Below are 20,791 nucleotides of genomic sequence, written 5' to 3' on the forward strand. Positions count from 1 at the left end.
AGCTTTGACGCCCTCAAAATTCTGTTAGTAAAGCCCGAGTGCCCCCAGAAAGCGACGATGGTGCTGTGCTGGCAGACTGAATGTTTTTTAAACACAAAGCTTGCAGTCGTGCTGCTGTGGTAGAAATCCTTGCATGGCTCTTCTTGAAACAGGTTTAGTGTTTCTACTCTTGAGTTCCTTCTCTCGTTCAATACAAACACGCACACAACCAGTTCTGTTTCATGCTTTTGTCTTTATTATCCCTCGTAACTGCCCCCCCTGCCACCAACCCACTCAAACAAGCACCCTGACTGGCTCATTCTTACTCATTCTATCCTGGGTTTCAACTTCAAGGAGCTTCAGCGCCCCTCACTCCCTTGCCCCGAAAGCTGGTTAAACTGTGCACCTTTTCTCCCCTTTTCAAATGCCCTTTCCAGATATTTCTGTGGAATTCAGTGCCATTTTCTGCCGCTGTTCTCACCACATTCATTCATCATGTTGAGTTTTAAAAGTACTAGATTCTGTCGATTTCTCTAACTGAACTCTGAAATCTTTGAGGTCAGAGAGCTTGCCTCATTCCATTTTGTATTCCCAGTACGTGACACATGGCTGGACACATCAGAAGTTGTCCAACCAAGTTTGTGGGTATTAAGAGTGGTCAAAGACGCTGGGAAGGGCAGTGCCGGGAGAAGGGCAGCGCGCGTCTTGGCTACCCCAGCGCAGGTCGAACCACTCCGGAGTCTGGTGTGGAGCCGAGAGGGAGGCCCGCACTTTCTCCCCGCGGAGTTGCGCTGAGTCTGAAATAGGTGTACGCGTCAGCGGGGCAGGAAGCGAAAAGACAGTGCGGTAATTAGTGGAAAGCTGGAAGTGGGCACCTCCAGGGCCTCAGTCACACCAACACAATCACCCAGGGAAAGCGAACCGCACCACGCCTTTTCATCGCTCGCTGGGTCCAGGCTCCCAGCGCTCGCTGCCGCCTACATGGGCGTGGCCCTGCGTGACCTGCCGGGGCGTCACGTGAACGCCCGGAGTCATGTGACCGCCGTCTTGGTTGTCCTCTGCGGGCGCTGCTTCCTGCTGGGGCTTGGGGTTGTCACTGCTTTCCTCTCTCCGTCTCCTGCGAGCGCAATGGAGGAGGAAGATGAGGAAGCGCGGGCGCTCTTGGCAGGCGGCCCTGACGAGGCTGACAGGGGTGCCCCCGCCGCCCCCGGGGCCCTGCCGGCCCTCTGCGACCCCAGTCGCCTGGCGCACCGGCTTTTGGTGCTGTTACTGATGTGCTTCCTTGGCTTCGGTGAGCCGGCCGGGTGGGTTGGGGCTGATATTTAAGGAGTTCCCGACTTTCTCTTCGAGGTAGATCGTCATCGTGGTCACTGGTGCCACGGGGCCTCAGCGCAGCTTCTGCCTTAAGCGCCTGGGCCTCCTCATTTTGCCCTATGCGATTCCAGCCACACCTGTGGATGTTGCTAGTTACTCCGCGTCCGGAACGTGGAGGTCAAGGGGCTGAGCCTGGCAAGTTTTGTCGCGCTCCTTTGCTCTTCAGTAAGCCCCAGGGGCTAGCGACTCGCCCCTGAGGCCATAGATATGAAGGTAACTCCAGATTTTCAAGGTTCCTCTCTTGGCACACGTGGTCAGAGGAAATTCAGAAAGCTTTAACTGATCCTAAACGACTTTTGTTTGTTTGGTTTTAGGTGAGACGGGCTTGCTCTCTCACCCAGCCCGGAGTGCAGTGCTGTGAACGTGGCTTACTGCAGTCTCCACCTCCTGGGCTCAAGCAATCCTCCCGCCTCAGCCTCCCGAGTAGCTGGGACTGCAGAGCGGGCGCCACCACACCGTGCTTTATTATTATTATTTTTAGACACAGAGTCTTACAATGTTGTCCAGCGTTTAAAAAACATAAATGATTTCGTCGGCAGTCTTTTATATATTTTTAACCCTCTTTGAGAAAATGTATGAGTGTGTCTTGCTGATAGCTTCAGTGAGTGGATGTTATTCTCTTAATCTTCCACTCTGCCACTGTGAAGCAATCATATTGGACTGGACGTGTGGTAGTCTTGACAGTGGTTGGTTTCACTTATGAAATCTGATGATGTCTCTGAAAACAGTTTCTTGATAATTAGAAAATGATTTTCCTTCCTATGTTACGGTTTTTAATTTATTAAGCAAATATTCTAATATTAATTCGGTATGAATGTGTTTTTCAGGAGGCTAGCTGGAGCCCGTGTAATCAGCAGGTTTAAGAACATTATGGTGGATAACTATGCTACTGCTGAACATATAAGTAGACATGAAGGATGCTTTGGGCTTTGGTTTTCTTGCAACTCTTTTTCACCCCCCTCACCTGTTTTTAGAAGATGATGCCCATCCATTAGCTTTAAAGCAGGACATTGAATCCTTAAAAGCGACTAAAGCAGGGTTTAGAAACAACAACAACAACAAAGAAAGAACAACAATAAAACATTTAAAAAAATTGTTCCTACTCAAGCAGACAGTTTTTGGTAAATTCTGGTTATCTGTCTAGATTTCAGAAGCCAGATTCATACCTTTCTAATGACAATTTTTTATTGTCATTAGAACCAATAGCCTCGTGTACTTGTAGAGTTAGTGGAGCTATGGAGACAACATTATCTTATAGCCTACCAAGGAATCTCAATTATTTTATCTTTAAAATAAATCTGAGTGCATGATCAGATCTCTTCCTACTTCTCTCTTTCCAGTTCCCCCAAAGACATTCTTTAATCCTTTAGAATTTTCAGTTTCATTTTTTTTTTTTTTTTGCATTCCTGGCCCTGTATTCACTAAATTATTTGATTTGGGGTAGTTTGTAGAATTAGAGAACTTGTTTCAAATATTGGTTTTGTAAGAATGGTTACACTCCATTCCTTTGTCCTTAAGCTAACATTATTAGGAAACTGATGAGGTTGTAAAGTTTTTAGTGTACTTGTGTTTGTAAATAAGGAAATAAAATATAGATGCTTCATGAAGATGTTAATAAAATAGTATGTGTGAAGCATGATGAAAGTAAAATAGAAAAACATTTAATTGTTGATTGTTGACTTATTAATTCAGGTTCCCAATATTTGCTGTGTATGAACACTACTAATTTATGGAAGTTATTTGATATAACTTAGAAAATATTGGTGGATAAGGAAGTGGTTCAGAAATATTTCTGTAGTGTCAACCCATAGTATCACCATTTAAAATTGTAATTTCAGTAGTAACTGCAACTTGAAACCTTTATATGGAAAGTATTATTACTTACAAAGTATTTGCTCTTTTCTAGGCAGCTATTTTTGCTATGATAATCCTGCTGCCCTTCAGACTCAAGTTAAACGAGTAAGTTGATTTTTCACCTTTGTTTCTTTTGTTTTCTTTAGAGCAAGTGTAGCGGTGGAGGCATTATCAACCCTCAAGTGGCCTAATCTGAAGTGTCCACTGAATCTATTTTGACATCTGTAGTCACCAGATCCACAGGTTGCAAGGGGTTGAACTTTATTCAGCCCATTTATTCAGATATATATCTGTTGAAACTCAGTTGAAATGAGTTACCACAAATAATTCATTTATAGCACATATGTGACTTGAAATTGTTTCAGACCTTAGATAAATAATTATGTGGTATTTCCACAGTGTTTTCAAAAATACGAGCATGTTTTTGTTTGCATTTTACTCTCCCAGCACTTAGTCAACTGAATGACAAATGATTTGGTAAGATAGCTTTTTGCCTTCTTAAATAGGTTTTAGTTGTTATTTTGTTTTTTAAATGTGGATACTGATTGCAGAGGATTGTCCATGTCAGGATTTTTAGTCTAGTTTTGTATTGTAAAAACATACTTGATTTACAGTTTTTTAGGTATTTAGTCTCTTTTCTTTGTAGGTTCTTTTTAACCTTTGCACAGGGAAAATGCATAGGTTGGCCCTTTTCATTCTAGAATGAAAGAGAAAGGAAGTAGGAGGAGCATGCTTGAGGGGATAGAGAGGGTAGGGTAGGTAGGGATAGGCTGAGATTATCCTTGTATATGTGGGTGAAGTCCCAATGCAGGTAGTATATAGAAGACATAGACAGAAGTGGCCCCTGTAGCAGTGTGTCTGATCCTGGAATCCAGGAAGCCCCTGAAATGGCATGTGAACTCAAGAAGTTCCCAGGTGTGACTATTTTTCTGGGTCAGGGGCCATAGCTTTCATGAGATTCTCAAGGAAGTTAGTGAGACTTACAAATGGTTAAAAAAAAAACTTGCCCTTTACAGAAAGGAGAATGTAACTGCTTTCCACTTTAGATTGTCATATTTTGATTTGTTAGTTGCTAAACTTAACTATTTGGGAAAAAATGGTTTTATTTTCTTTTCATATAGGATATGCAAGTGAATACCACGAAATTCATGCTGCTGTATGCCTGGTATTCTTGGCCCAATGTAGTTTTGTGTTTCTTTGGTGGCTTTTTGATAGACCGAGTATTTGGAATACGGTAAGCTGGTAAAGAAACTATGGGTAAATCTTACCTGACTGTTAGAAAAATACAGAGCTAGATTAAGGTATTTCTAGAAAGAACTGAATAAAGTTCTGTATTAACTATGATAATTTGCATGAGTTTTTAAAAAACAATTTTTGTATCTCTGGAATTGGTTTTTGAAACTTGGTATTTCAGTTAAGGTCAGGACTAGAAAATGCTGATGGTATAAGGTAACCATCAGTTATCTATAGGAAAATTATACTCACCCTGGGGAATCAGATAAACCAGGTTCTGAATCCCATCATTGCCACTTGGTCATCTTCCTGGCTGTTCCGAGCTGTTTGCAGCTTCCTGAGCTTCGGCTCTCTCATTGCTAAAATATAGATGATTCCTGCCTTGCAAGGTGGTTATGAGGATTAAGTGAGAGATGGATGTACAGTATCTGGCACATAGATAGTGTGTGCTTCTTCCAGCCCCAGTGAGATTTTCTATTTCTGCTTTCCTTGGGGTATAAAACATTCTGTGACCACTTCTATTAGATGCTGAGGAAGGAATAACACTGTAAGCTTTGCCACTGTTCGTCCTTATTATTGTGTGTATGTTGTTAGTGAAACTGAAGAGGAATATAGACTGGGAATATTTTCAGAAGGCAGAGACCAAGATGATGAAAGGTCTTCAAACCATGTCTAGTGGATAAAAATTAAAGAAACTTTAAGAGTTTACACCTGGGGACTAACCTTTCAAATTTTTGAAGAGTTAGAATATGAAGGAAGAATTAAATTTATTTTGTTTGGTCTCAAGAGAATTAGCTTGAAGCTTCTGGGGAACAGATTCCTTTTAATATGAGGAGTTTGCTTGGTCAGATTGGCAGGAGATGACAAAAATTGTCTTGGGACCATAGTGAGTTTTCCAGTGCTAGAGAACATTCAGTAGAACACGGCATGGCCATTTCACAAGCATCTTGAGAGAGAGTTAAGTTTAAGAGGTATGGTTTACCCTGATGGCCTTTAAGGACTCTTCTAATACTGGCCTTTTATTATTCTAGGGCAACATTAATCAGATGTCCAGATTGTGGGATGTTAGATTTGTATAACATGGTTGATATTTGTCCTTTTAAATATCGGTTTTAGTTATCAAGAATTATAACCACTTAAAATTACTTACTGTAAAATTCCTTGGAATCAATCCTAAACTCTTAATGGAAATTTTCTAAAGAATTTACATTTTTAAATAGTTTTGACCCTGGGAACTTCTTGAAGATTAGTTGATTAGCTTTATTTAAGCGATGATAATGATTTAAACTAATATATGCCATTGCTGAAGCCTCTGAAATCCCCTTAGAAGTCCAGACTTCTGTAGATTCGCATTTAGCCTGAGAGTTGCTGGCTTCAGAGGGAGATGAGCCCTTTATTTTTCTTTCTTTGGAGGAAATGCAGAGGGGGCAAAGAGAACCAAAATGAATTACTACTAAAGGACTTTGTGATTACGAATACTAATGTAAACAGAAATTAAGATTTTTTTTCTCTTTCTCTTTCTCATTCTCATTCTTTCTTTCCCAAACAGATGGGGCACAATCATTTTTAGCTGCTTTGTTTGCATTGGACAGGTAAGGAAGGTCAAAACATTCATTGATGATTGACAGTGACTTATAAATTCTTATCTAATTAATTCAGTTGGCAAAGATGTGTTTAATTAATATCTAGCTTAATTAAGCAGAACCCATAAATGCCCATGTGATATAATCCTTAGTCTATTTTAAGCCTTGAAATAAATGAACATTAATATTTGAACTTCACAGATTTATTAAGGAGGAATATTAAAACCATTGTAGAAGTTGAGATTTATCACATTCCTTTTGCTTCTTTTTAATACCTTGAATTTACTTTTTCATTGATTTGACATGAACTTCTACATTATAGGTTGTTTTTGCTCTGGGTGGAATATTTAATGTGTTTTGGCTGATGGAATTTGGAAGATTTGTATTTGGGTAAGTTATGCATAATTTAATTTATCCTAATGTATTACTGTTTTAGTGTTCATCTATGAAAGATCTTTAAAAAACATTGTCTCTTCTGGGGAATTACTTCAAATCCTTGAAACCTAGCTTTATATGCATAAGAATATTTCTTAGTTGTCTTAGTTTTCCTTTAAAATATGCAATAATTTTGAGTGGTCCTAATCAACTCTGTGTGGGGTTTGAGTATTAAATAGTTCTCTAGAAATGACATTTTTCCCAGACATTTTGCCTGTTCTGTTGTATTAAAGACGATGATTTGAAACACATTTAGAAAAGTATAGACCATCGATTTCTAGGTTGGTGACTAATGGACATTTCACTCTTTTTTAGCGAGTGATGTGAGGGTCCTTTCAACCCTGTCCAAGAGCTTTGCTTGAATGATCACAATATGTGTAAGCTGACTCTTTTGTGTGAATTCTTATAGACCAGTTGTTCTACCTGAATTGCATTGTCTGTTCAGTAAGCCTATTCTGAGACCAGCCTTGGGCTTGCTGCCCTGAGGGACCCAGATGACAGAACTGACTCAGTCTTAAAAGCATAACTTATTCAAGCTTTGCACAGGTATCAGGAGCACGTAGACATAGATGACATACCACAAGAAGTACCATAAGTGAGAGAGAAGGAAGCAGAATGTATGTAAAGGTATGACAGGGATTCGGAAACAGAAACGTGGTCAGAAATGGCCTTACAGATGAAGTAGGCCTTGATAGAAGTACAGGATTTGGATTAGCAGAAGAGAGGGAAAATATTTTTGGGCTAGGACAGAGTCACAAGAAATAAGACTATTTCTTAGTTGTCTTAAGACTCTTTCTTAGTCCTTAATACTGAGGTGGCCTTGGTGTAAGGATATGGAGGAAGGAAGCTCCTAACTGAAGGTGCTTGGAGGAGAATCGTAAATATTGAAACTTACTGAAGGAAAATTAAAACCCAGGAAGTAGGAGAGTGTTGAATATGGAAAGTGAATGGGGGGATTGATTGATGGAGAGCTTTGCATATTCTGAAAAGTGTGAGTTTTTATGTTTTCACAAAGCACGGACCACTTTTCCCACATCTGCATTTTATATAATATCGATGGTAATGTCGTAACCAAGATGACTCCTTTTATTGCCTGTCATGGTTGTTATTGCAGTATATCATGTGACTCCAACACTTAGCAGTATAAAACTACCATTTCATTATGCTCACGGACTTTGTGGGCAGGAATTCAGACAAAGTGTAGCAAGGACAGCTTGTCTTTGCCTCCAGTGTCTGGGGCCTCAGCTGGAAAGATTCATGGGAGGGTGGGAGCTGAGATCATCTGAAAGCTTATTGACTCACATGTTTGGCACCTGGACTGGGATGCCTCAAACACTGGGACTGCTGACTGGGGCACTTACATGTGGCCTCTCTTTGTGGGTTGCTGTCTCACAGCATGGGGGTAGTGGCTCAGGGCTCCAAGTGCGAGGGTCGGAGTGAAAGGATGATGTCACCTTTTATAACTGAGCCTTGGGATCACACTGCCTCATTTCCACCATATTCTATTGGTTGAAATAGTCACAAGCCCACTTGGATTCAAGGGGAGGGGACAGAGACCCTGTCTCTTGATAGGAGAAGTGCCATGCTAACTGTAGTATTTCTTTAAAGTTGTGACTTCTGTTTTTTTTTTTTTTCTATTTTTAGGATTGGTGGAGAGTCCTTAGCAGTTGCCCAGAACACATATGCTGTGAGCTGGTTTAAAGGCAAAGAATTAAACCTGGTGTTTGGACTTCAACTTAGCATGGCTAGAATTGTAAGTATAATGAAAAGCCTGATGAAGCCAAATGGGAAGCAAAAGATTAAATCTTATAGTTATCTCTTAAAAATCACAGGATGAAATGGATTTGTGTATGGTAAATTAGATATTAACTTTTATGGATTTCTCTAGAACACAGCATGGCATTTACCTTGAGTAAAGCATTCCTAACCTTATTTCATCTAGCAAACAGTCTAAAATGGCTATGTACATTCATTAGTTCAAAGAATCTGAGCATAGGGAGGGATCCTGTAAGTTTTGTTGTCTAATTTCTTACCCATTTTTGGCATCCCTGCTAGAACCTCTCCACATATGGCTGTCCAGGTTCTGTTTGCAATATTTCGAGGGATTGCAAGCTTGCTCTGTGATGAAGCAGCCCACCTACTTCAATGAACTTTATGAAGCATAACCTCACATAGCGATGAAACCTCCCTTTACGAGTAGCTTTTACTGATGGCTCTGACTTTTGCTGTCTGTAGGTAAAGTTTACCTCCTCTGCTGTGCATCAACGCTTTGCTCCTTTGTAGACAGCTCTTAAGTTCTTGGTTATATGTGCTCATTTCTTGTGGTTGTCTGAGCCATATGACGTGGATCTCAGCTCCCTTACTGTGGTGCTCATGCCTCTCTGAACTTATCTCAGTTAGCCAGTACTCCTGTTTGTATTTGGAACCTAGAGATAATCATGGTGTTTCAGGTTTGGTCTTAGAGGCTATGTAGGGGGAAAAACATTATGGCTTTTGTTTGTTTGTTTGTTTGATTGAGACAGGGTCTCACTTTGTTGCCCAAGCTAGAGTGCAGTGGTGCTATCTCGGCTCATTGCAGCCTCGACCTCCCAGGCTTAAGTGATTTTCCCACCTCAGCCTACAGAGTAGTGGGGACTGCAGATGTGCACCACCCCGCCCAGCTAATTTTTGTAATTTTTGTAAAGACAACATTATGTTTTTATTAATGCAGACTATAAGGTGTGTTGGCAGTCCCAAATCCCATTAGGTTTTTTTCCCTCATTCCCATGAATAGAGTGTTAAAAAAAATTTTTTTTTTGCCACTAAACATCAAGTTTTCAAGCTTTGACTTTTAGTATATGTGCTGCCAAGGCGAGCAGACTCTTCGACTTTTAATAAGTGTCATGAAAATACAACATAGTCTCAGGGAATAAGAAATTCAATATAAAAATACTTGAATATAATATGTGAGTATTTCTATATTTTTATACATGTAGGTTCTTTCTGATTTTTCACTATTATAAATAGTGCTATAGTCTAATACTCTCGCTGTGAAAGTTCTATGCATCTCTTTTAGTCTCCTTAGGCTAAGTGGCTAGGAATGGAATTATTAAGTCAGAGTATTTGTTAGGTCATCTGAGGACTATTGAGAGATACTTCCACATTATTATTTCAGAGACGTTTACATCCCCATCTGTGAGATATGAGAGGATCCCTTTTATTGTAGCATTGATAGTACAGGCTATTAATTACTTTTAAAAAATTACTTTATCACTTTGATAGGAAACAGCGAAATATTTGAATTTGTAGTTCTTTGGTAAATCTTGTGGTTTTCCAAGTTTTCTAAATTTTACCTATAAGGATATTCCTAAAGCTTCACTACGAGTCTTGTGCAAGTCAATATATGTTTGTGGCAGTTTGTGAATCTAGTTGTCCAATAATGTTTTAAAGAAGGAAGTGAAATCAGTTGAGCAAGACTCAACTGACTTCATTCTGGTTACTAGAACATCAGGTTCTTTTCTGTGTCATTTTAGGTTAGCTGTAATTCACTAAGCTGCATTCTGAGGAGCTTTAAGTTTCTCTCTTTCTCTACGTATGTATATTCTTTTGATGAGAGAGCTGATAGGATTGCTAATGGAAAATATGTAGAGTGTGGGGGAAAACGGCGGAGGCAGTCAGGATGACTGCACAGTTTTGCCTAAGCAACTGTAAGCACTGTAACCTAGTGCTTGATACTCTGCGCACCATCCCCCAAACCAGCTCCTGCTGTAGTTTTCACATCTTCAGTTAAAGGCAACTGGGTTTTGGTCATGTTACGTTAGACGTGCCTACCATTCGTCCAAGTGGAAATGTTGAGTAGACAGTTGCATATATGGGTGTAGAACTCAGGGGAAAAATCTGGACAAGTGATATAAGTTCAGGAGCAAGGAAAATGCTACTTAAAATTGCAAAACTTGGTAAGTAAAATCACCAAGAGTGTGGATGTTGAAAGAAAAGAGATGATGTCAGTTACCAAGCCCTGGGGCACTTCCCACATTTGCAGGTTGAGAAGATCGAGATGGAGCCAACAAAAGCACTCCACTGGGATGGGCGGAAAGGCAAGGGGGAAACTACAGGCTGTGGTATCCCAAAACCCAAGAAAAGAAATCAAGGTGGAGAGGATGTCAACTGCTTGAAATACTATTGATAGGCCAGACACTATTGAAGACTGTGAAATGTACATGCCTTCAACAATATTCTCATAGCAAATACAGTAGCAAATTTCACTTGGCTGTTTCTTATAAAATACTAGCTAATGGTGTTACTCAAATGAACAAAAAGGTAAACAGAGACCTACTGGAAGCTTTCTTTAATATCATCAAAAATGTAAATTCATGGCTGGGTGTGGTGGCTCACACCTGTAATCCCAAAACTTTGGGAGGCTGAGGCGGGTGGATCACGAGGTCAGGAGATCGAGACCATCCTGGCTAACACTGAAACCCCGTCTCTACTAAAAATACAAAAAAAATTAGCTGGCATGGTGGCGGGTGCCTGGCGCCTGTAGTCCCAGCTACCGGGAGGCTGAGGCAGGAGAATGGCATGAACCCGGGAGGCAGAGCTTGCAGTGAGCCGAGATCACGCTGCTGCACGCCAGCCTGGGCGACAGAGCGAGACTCCGTCTCACCGAAAACAAACAAACAAACAAAAAAACATATATATATATGTATGTATATGTAAATTCCTCAAAGACAGGATGTTGCGTTAATAATCCTTTCATTCCAAAATATCTATTAAATTACTATTTAAAATCTCTATTAACTATTTAAAATATCTATTAAATAAAATAACATGACCTGGCTTATCAAGTGCCCAATAAATGTTTCTTGAAATAATGAGTTTTCAAGTAACAATAGTGAAGGAAAATTAGAAGGGTGCTGGATCTCCAATCCCGAGCTAAGACATGAATACTAGGAAAAATGAGAAGTCCATTGAAGGTATATGGTATATACTAATAGTTCAGGTGTCTAAATGCAATCAAACTCAAAAGCTCAGGCAATAGAAAAATCATGGAGAGGTAAAGTCAGGACCTCTGTGGTCATTCTGGAGGCTACATAGGGAACAAGAGAAGCACAAAAAAGACGGAACCTATGTCACCCCCAGCAGCCCTATAATGGAATAGCTCTTGGCCGTTTTGATCATAAAATCATCTTACATGGATCCTAAATACATAAATCAGATAAAAGTTGAGCAGCATTGGCTGAAACTGAGGTGGCTACCTGAGATCTGGCTCATTTCACCTCAAGATCTCCCTACCACTCTCATAATCCCTAAAGTGCCTCTAAGAAGCCCCTGAGATTCCCTTCTAGAAACTCAGGGTAATTTATATACAAATATATCTATGCTCTGACCACTTCCCACTGTGCCCACTGCTGACCACCTAGTGCGAGGCCCAATCATCTCTGTTCCGGATTATTGCTATAGCTCCCTAACTGGTGCCTTTGCTTTTGCCTTGTGGTCTGTTCTGAATGTAGGGTGAGTCTGCCAGTATGAGTCTATCACAGTATCATGCCACTTCTCTACTCAAACCCGAGTGGCTTCCCATCTCACACAGAATAAAAACTGAAAGTCCTCCTGTAACTCCCCTTCCCACTATTTCCTCACTGAGAACTCATCTCATCCTCTCCCTTCTCCATTTGCACTGTTCCAGCCTCTGCTCTCCTTGCCATTCCTTGAACTCCCAGGCAAGCTCCTCTTGGGGCCTGTGCAGTGGCTCTTCCTTCTTCCTGGAGTGCTCCTCCCTCAGATATCCCCACAGTTCGTTTCCTGCAAGTTTACACTCCAAAGTCACTTTCAGTTGGGAGGCCTCCACTCCCAATTTTATATTCTCCTTTCCAGCTTTTTTTTTTCTTATTTTTTAGAAGTACTTGTCAATATTTTTATGCTTTCTTCTTCTTCTTCTTCTTTTTTTTTTTCAGACGGGGTCTTGCTCTGTTGCCCGGGCTAGAGTGCAATGGCGTGATACTGGCTCACTGCAACCTCTGCCACCCGGGTTCAAGCAATTCTCCTGCCTCAGCCTCCCGAGTAGTTGGGATTATAGGCGTGTGCCACCATGCCCGGCTAATTTTTGTATTTTTAGTAGAGACAGGGTTTCACCATGTTGGCCAGGCTAGTCTCAACTCCTGACCTTGTGATCCACCCGCCTTGGCCTCCCAAAATGCTGGGATTACAGGCATGAGCCACTGTGGCTGGCCACTTTATTCTTTATTATATTCCCAATACCTGAAACAGTGACTGGCATGTAATAGGGGCTCAGTAATTGCTCAGTGAATGAATAAATGAATGAAGAATCATCTATTATAACTTTTACTGTCCTCTTTATGGACATTCAGAGGAAGATGTTTTTCCCCAGATTTCAGTGCCAGGAAAAGTTGGGCTTTTTCTGTTACTGACATATTTTTGTCTTAGATATGCTGGATTTTATAACTCATGTTTCACTTTTGCTTTGGCTGGTAGGAAGTTCTACATGTACTATGTTATTTTTTTATACTAGCAGTTTCTAATAAATTGGCTTTTTTTTTTCCCTGTGGTAATTATCTGTGGCTTTGTCTTGGTTTGTCAATTTTTTCTTGTAGTATTTTTTAAGGAAATTACCTCCTGTTTAATTTGGATCCTATTATACCTATTTCTGAGCCACCTCAAATCCCTTTTTTTTGAATAAAGCAGAGGTATATATGATTGAAAACACTGTTGATTTTTTTCCCTTTTCATTTAGGGAAGTACCGTAAACATGAACCTCATGGGATGGCTGTATTCTAAGATCGAAGCTTTGTTAGGTTCTGCTGGTCACACAACCCTTGGGATCACACTTATGATTGGTGAGTGAATCCCATGTCCCACATCTCCATTCTCCTGAAAGCTTGTCATAGGAAGTATCGTAGCAGGGAGGAAGGAACACTGGAATTTGTGTCTACTTTGGTTGTAGTGTTATCTCCATGGTTCTAATGAACTCTTTGACACAACTAGAAGTAGGCTATCATTTACCCCATTTGTATATTAATTTCCACTTTCTAAAAATGGATTTAAAATTTCTTAAAATAGATGGCCTTATTCCTTGTTATCTACTTTATTTTATTTTTATTTTTATTTTTGAAACAGTCTTGCTCTGTTGCTCAGGGTGGAGTACAGTGGCGCGATCTCAGCTCACTGCAACCTCCACCTCCCAGGGTCAAGCAATTCTCCTGCCTCAACCTCCCGAGTAGCTGGGATTACAGGCTCCCGCCATCATGCCTGGCTAATTTTTGTATTTTTAGTGGAGACAGAGTTTCACCATGTTGGCCAGGCTGGTCTTGAACTCCTGACCTCAGGGGATCCGCTCACCTCGGCCTCTCAAAGTGCTGAGATTACAGGCGTGAGCCACCGCTCCCGGCCTGTTGCCTACTTTAATATTGTCATTTGCATCTCATACATACGAAGAGATTATGTATGTAAAAACTCTTTGAGAACAACCTGAGAATTTATTCAGGTAAGATGTTAATTAAAAGTTTATAGCAGCGGTGGCTCACACCTATAATCCCAGCACTTTGGGAGGCTAAGGTGGGCAAATCACCTGAGGTTGGGAGTTCGAGACCAGCTTGATGAACACGGAGAAATCCTGTTTCTACTAAAAATACAAAAATTAGCCGGGCATGGTGGTACATGCCTGTAATCCCAGCTACTCGGGAGGCTGAGTCAGGAGAATCGCTTCAACCTGGGAGGCAGAGGTTGAGGTGAGCTGAGATCACGCCATTGCACTCCAGCCTGGGCAACAAGAGCGAAACTCTGTCTCAAAAAAAACAAAAACAAACAAACAAAAAACCAACCAAACCGAAAAAATGTCCATAGCATAAGGGGGAATTGTTTTCTTTAATCAAATACTGACCTTTTCAGTCAGTGTGCCTGGAGAGCTTAGATTTTTTGGAAGTCTGATGTGATACGATATGGTTGAAAAACTACTAAGTTGGGAGTCAGGAGCCCTGGGCTCTAATGCGAGCTCTAACTAGTTCTGTCATCTTGGACAAGGAAGTTAACCTTCTGTGTCTCAGTTTTCTTTTCTGTAAAATTACAATTGTTTCAACAAGATTGTATAGGTCACTACTGTCCCTAAGTTCTCTTTGCCAAGGCTCTGTGGTGCTAGTTGCTGTGTGGGTCACTGGGAAGGACACAAGGCTTTCTAGGTTTACCACTTTTGCTTTTTCTCTGGGCAGGCAGTTTGTCTCATTGAACCCCATGGTGTGCATTTGGCTGTTTGCAGGGCTCTAGAGAGACCTGTGTGATGATAGGGTGAAAGTTCTGTGCCCAAGATGTGCACATCTTTTATTCCCTTTTTCCCCGATTTTTAAATGGACACATAATTATACATATTTATGGGTATAATTTGATGTTTCCATACACAGATACATTGTATAACAATCAAATCGGAGTATATAGCATATCCATCACCTCATGCATCTATCACTTTTTGTAGTGACTACACTCAAAACCCTCTCTTCTAGCTACTTTGTAATGTATAATCCCTTACTGTTAACCATAGTCACCCTACTGTGCAATAGAACACCAGAATTTACTCCTCCTAATTGTAACTTTGTACCCCTTGATTAATCTCTCCCTGTCCTCCTCTCTCCTATTCTCTTTTGAATAATATAATATTTTTTATATATATATTCATTCCACATATGAATAGTATTTGTCTTTCTGTGTTTTATTCCTTATAATTCCTTGATCCATACAGCCTGGTAAAAAGAAGGCAGTGGAGTGGTAATCCTAAACAGGCAAGCATATTTAAAGATTCTTTCAAAGTCTTCCTCTCAAATCCTTTGCCTTACTTAAAACCTCCTTTTTACTCTTAAATGTTTCTTAGTATTCCATCTAATTTCCTCCACAATGGGGAATTTTAGAGTAAGACGTTTAGAGCCAGAAAAGACCTGTGCCATCATCAAGTCAAATCCTCTTATTTAAAACTGGGGAAATTGAATCCAAGAGAGCTTATGTTCCATGTCCAAGGTGATTCAGCTCGTTAGAGCTCATGTCTACTGACGCTGATTTCAGCGAATTTTCAACCAGGCTGTAGTAGGACAGCCAATTAAAGATTCATTTATTTTATTAAGCTTCTTTTCGAAATTCTTCCGGAGAAGTGTATCGTTATTCACTCTTTATCGTGATTTTCTATAGTGATGTGAGATCGGTATTAGAGAGAAATGCTGATCTCACAGGAAAGATCTTGAGAGTACTGCGCTTTGGGAGGATGGGGCACTTGGGCTGCCAGAGGGCGGGAGCGAAGGCCGTGTACTCTGGGAAAACATCGGAAGGAAGAGAGAGTTAAAGAGCCTAACTTGGCTTCATCATTTTTTCCCTGGTGTCCATTGACAATTGGTGCTTAGACTGAATGAAGAAATGAGGACTAATTCAGTAGCTGCTCATCAGTTTTCTTCAGTCTGTATTCTGCATTACAGGACTAGACTAGTTTTTTCTAGTCTTTTCCTTCTTATCTTTAACTTTGGACTGTGAAATAATGCAGTAAAAGCTACTGCTGTTTGCTGAGTATTTAAATGTATTCTTCCTCTTTCGTCCTGATTTAGTAATTGCGGATTTTTCTCATGTCTTTATGTGACATCCCTTTCAGTTGCTGTTTTCTGCTATTTATGTAACATACTTCTCTTTAGGAACCTTCTGTTTGGTTCGCTTTTCAAAGTCTGTTTTTCTTTTTTTCTTTTTTTTTTAATTTAGGGGGTATAACATGTATTCTTTCACTAATCTGTGCCTTGGCTCTTGCCTACTTGGATCAGAGAGCAGAGAGAATCCTTCACAAAGAACAAGGAAAAACAGGTAAGTCTAAATGAAAGAATGGGACTTCAGGGAATTATGGCCTTGTGAGATTTTGCAATGAGATAAGTTCCTAATGAAGTGTTGTAAAACCAGGTGGAGTTTAAGACATAATTTTTATTTTTTATTTCCAAATTGATTTCCACTTTTCTAAATTTTTAGATATATTTTCTTTTCCCCTTAAATCTTTTGGCAGAATTTATGTTCTCGATTGTACTTTGTGTGTTTGCAAAATGGTTATTGTTCTTGGAAGGGAGCAGGGAAGGTAGATGCCAGTCTTAGGTTTTGCTTTTTCTTATGTCTTTGTAAGTTTTCCCAGAAATGAAAAGTGTGTGTTTTTTTTTTTTTTTTTTTAACTGAATTGCAAAGATTAACCACAGGATTTTAAAAAATAATCTTGACTATAGATGAAAGCTCCTTAGGTATGCAAAATTATGCTGATAGTGTCTTCCTTTTCTTCTCTAAGGTGAAGTTATTAAATTAACTGATGTAAAGGACTTCTCCTTACCCCTGTGGCTCATATTTATCATCTGTGTCTGCTATTATGTTGCTGTGTTCCCTTTTATTGGACTTGGGAAGTGAGTATTCTGTTTCCATTATTTCTTGTCTAAATTATCATGAGAGTTCAATCACATAAATGTAGTTGTTAAAGCAGTAAATCTTGCTTCTCTGGTTATAGTTTATATTTTCACAGGAATTACTTTATATCCTGGGATATACATACGTTTTCGTTTAGCTTAAGGTTTAGTATTGGTTTTATACTTTTATTATTCTTTTGAAGAAATACCTGTATTACTTCACTGTTCTGCTGCTAATAAAAAACTGCCTGAGATTGGGTAATTTATAAAGGAAAGAGGTTTAATTGACTCACAGTTCCATAGAGCTGGGAAGGCCTCAGGAAACTTATAACCATGGCGGAAAGGGAAGCAAACACGTCCTTTTTGACATGGTGGCAGGAGAGAGAAATGAGTGCCAGCAGGAGAAATGCCAGATGCTTATAAATTCATGAAGTCTCGTGAGAACTCACTATCACGAGAACAGCTTGGGGGAACCACCACCATGATTCAGTTACCTCCCACAGGGTCCCTTCCATGAAACCTGGGGATTATGGGGATTACAATTCAAGATGAGCTTTGGATGGGGACACAGCCAAACCATTTCAATACCTAATAATTTTTGATTCATAATATTGATTTGTTTTAATAGTTGATTTTAGACTAGTATTCTTTTTTATTCCCTCTTTATTCCTTGGTTAAAAGGCTCTTACTGAGAATGGAGACTGTTTATTGGTGTACTGTGACTGGGAACATCTCCATTTATTAGGACTGTAATTCTGCCAGACTTAAATTCTGGGTCCAAAGCAAATTCTTCTTTGCTTTATCTTCTACTCTCTCCTTTTGCATTGGCATCTGCTTAAGCAGAGCAATGTGAGTGTGTTTGTGCAGGTGTATGGTTTGTACCCTTTAAGGTCAGGCTGTCCTTTTAAATAATTTGAGACAAGAACCCTATTTATTATTTAGCAAAGAATCCATTCAGTACTGCTTTTAAGCAGTAGTATATTTGATTTTCTGAAAATGTGTGTGTATTGCTTGCTGCATACCAGAGAAGGAAAAAAACAAGCATCATATTTTATTTAGTCAGTAAACATTAATGTAAATACTGAAGTTTAGCAGATTGCCTGAAGGTGAATATAAATAAGGTGGGAAAATAATATCAAGAAAAAAGCTAATTAAAATTGAGTTACTTTTATTCAACTCTTTATTTTTTGAAAACAGAGTATTTCTCTCTAATGTGCTAATTTCTCTGTCTTTTTAATTTTAGAGTTTTCTTTACAGAGAAATTTGGATTTTCTTCCCAGGCAGCAAGTGCAATTAACAGGTATTTTAAAATTAATTTTTAAAGTGCCTATTGCATGTGAAGTGTGGGTCTTTATAACCAAATGTTATAAGAAGCAAAAAAGATGTATGTGACCTAATATTGTTTAAGTGTGAAACTAGGACTACATTGGGACTTGAATCCTGAGTGGCCATGTTTAAATTAGTGGAAAACCAAAGAAGTCTTGGACTGCTTTTTATAATTTTTGATGAGCATTTTATAAGAATGTTAAATAAGTTAGGATTTGCTTTGCCTGATATTTTCAGGACTTTCTTGAAACTGATGTTTGGCTGTGTTGCATTTCATGAAATGTCTTATGTGTTCTCTGGGCAGTGTTGTATATGTCATATCAGCTCCCATGTCCCCAGTATTTGGGCTCCTGGTGGATAAAACAGGGAAGAACATCATCTGGGTTCTTTGCGCAGTAGCAGCCACTCTTGTGTCCCACATGATGCTGGCCTTTACGATGTGGAATCCTTGGATTGCTATGGTAACGTCTGTGTTAGCACGTGGTGGGGTCAGGGCTTCAGCAAGGAGTCTGTCACGATCATCTAAGTAGGCATGCTCAGCAAATTCAGATGACAAGGTCTATAATAGTGGGGAAATGACGACTTGATGCCAATTCCTACAAAATAATTATTTTTTAAGATATAATTATGAATTATTAACATATAAAGTGTCTTTTAATTTCATTTGGTTTATTTAACCAGTTAACTTCAGTGCTGAAAGAGAATTTGAAATAAAGTAGCCTTATAAAAGCCAGAATGCTTATTGGTCCCATTTGTTTTTCTAAAATAAGTGACTTAAAAGAAAACATTCCATCATAGATGGCAAAAAACCAAAAATCTGTTGGACCAGTAACTCTTCTTTTTCTTTGACTTGCTTAGTAGGTTAAAAATGATAATGAATTCAAGTTTTTGTTATTGTTCCTCAAAATGTCATTTTTAACACCCGAGGCTCTAGTGCTGTGTTTCCTACCTGTTAATAAAGGAACATCTGGCACATAAATATTTGTGCAGTGGGTGGGAATTCTGTAGAAGTGTTCAACAGATACAGTACAGACTCCTAGAAGTAGAGATGCTACAGCAGGGGGTTTGCATATTTAACATCTTGGTAAAGATTGTGAAACTTTCTCCAATAACTTTCTACCCATTTATAACTTTAGTAATATACAAATGTGACTTTTTTTAGTACTCTTTCTAGTATTGGGCATTGTCATTGTTTTAATCTTTGCCAATCTGATAGGTGTAAGTGATACTTATTTAAGTTTAAATCACAATATTTCTTTTTTAATGGAAGGAACAATCAGCATAAGGTGAGGTTTACCAAGCATTGTTGGTGATTACTGGGTATTGGTGACTCAGAGGCAGGATGATGGACTGTTAGCATAATATTGCCTTGACTGCCTAATCTGTAACTCCTAATAAATACTGGAAAATTAGCTTGCCTGAAACATTGGTAAAAACTTTTTAAAAATTACCTTTATTTCCTTACTTAGTCCTTGACTGCATCTTGGGCCCCAGCCAGTTATATATGCATATACTATGATGACAAATGAAAGTGGTTAAGACAGCGTGTTTCTTGTCACTAGAGGGATACTCTTAGGGCAGAGACTTTTTTGTATATTTTGAATATGAATTTTAGCCTAATCATAACAAAATTTGCTTGAGTATTTATATGTTAACTACTCTGTCACTTTTGCTAATCTGCATTAAAAGAAAATCACCTTTTGGTTAATGTAAGACCGTGACCTTTTTCTGCATTGCTTTCTATAGTGTCTTCTGGGACTCTCCTATTCATTGCTTGCCTGTGCATTGTGGCCAATGGTGGCATTTGTAGTTCCTGAACATCAGCTGGGAACTGCATATGGCTTGTAAGTATTTACACTGTGGATCGTGTATGTCTCTCTCTGCTGTGTCAATTTAATTATCATATAAAACTCCAGATCTGAATCTAGTCGTCATCCAGCTTCTGGGATAGCTCTGAACCTGGAGATAACTGGAAAAGTCAGTAAATCTATTTAAGATACTGTTGTGGCCACAAAAGAGCCTCCAGCAAGAGGAGTGGAGTAAGCTAACCCAGAAGAGGTCCTTGCTGACGTTACAATCTCCCTGCCTGTTTATGTGAGGCTTCTCAGTGAGAAGCTGAGTCCAGTCCCTGGCACAGAAAGGCAAAAGGGGGAAACCGCACCTGTGGTTGGTATTCGCATGGCCCTTCTTTCATTCAGCACAGGGGTATTGAATCCACATTGCACTTAATGAGGCAAGCTCCCTTACCTTTGAGCAGTCTAGTAGTGGAAAAAAACCAATCCAAAATCTAGTCAAGTCATCCCTGGTGGAAAACATCTCTGAACACAAATAGTATATGGTTCACAGATACTAATATTTATAGTGAAGTGTTAGCCTATGTGTGAAGCCTTTTGAAAATGCAATGTGTCTTTATATTTCTTCCATTGTAGCATGCAGTCCATTCAGAATCTTGGGTTGGCCATCATTTCCATCATTGCTGGTATGATACTGGATTCTCGGGGGTATTTGTTTTTAGAAGTGTTCTTCATTGCCTGTGTTTCTTGTGAGTATTCCATGTGACAACGTTTTGTTTCTTTTACTACATAACAGAATGTGCTTATTTTTACTTAGGCA

The 20,791-nt window shown here is 39.5% G+C and overlaps 1 protein-coding gene across 6 annotated transcripts in view; it reads left to right on the plus strand.

Moving 5' to 3' along the window:
• Positions 1-20,791, plus strand: part of LOC105488546 (major facilitator superfamily domain containing 1) — a 30,657-nt gene that overhangs the window by 4,560 nt on the left and 5,306 nt on the right. The window contains exons 1-13 of one of the 6 annotated variants that reach the window (XM_011752732.3): positions 1,008-1,270; positions 3,260-3,312; positions 4,329-4,441; positions 5,990-6,032; positions 6,346-6,413; positions 8,103-8,211; positions 13,189-13,291; positions 16,179-16,277; positions 16,741-16,852; positions 18,096-18,152; positions 18,483-18,639; positions 19,925-20,022; positions 20,608-20,720. In XM_011752732.3, coding sequence (XP_011751034.2) covers positions 1,108-1,270; positions 3,260-3,312; positions 4,329-4,441; positions 5,990-6,032; positions 6,346-6,413; positions 8,103-8,211; positions 13,189-13,291; positions 16,179-16,277; positions 16,741-16,852; positions 18,096-18,152; positions 18,483-18,639; positions 19,925-20,022; positions 20,608-20,720 — 1,288 coding nt within the window. In that variant the 5' untranslated portion in view covers positions 1,008-1,107. Of the gene's footprint in view, positions 1-1,007; positions 1,271-1,547; positions 1,567-1,759; positions 2,040-3,259; positions 3,313-4,328; positions 4,442-5,989; positions 6,033-6,345; positions 6,414-8,102; positions 8,212-13,188; positions 13,292-16,178; positions 16,278-16,740; positions 16,853-18,095; positions 18,153-18,482; positions 18,640-19,924; positions 20,023-20,607; positions 20,721-20,791 lie in introns of those variants that run through there. The other 5 variants (XM_024794978.2, XM_071091157.1, XM_011752734.3 and 2 more) reach the window with 5 other exon arrangements.

Source organism: Macaca nemestrina, chromosome 2 (assembly GCF_043159975.1).
Source record: "Macaca nemestrina isolate mMacNem1 chromosome 2, mMacNem.hap1, whole genome shotgun sequence".
In the NCBI taxonomy this organism is placed as follows: Eukaryota; Metazoa; Chordata; class Mammalia; order Primates; family Cercopithecidae; genus Macaca; species Macaca nemestrina.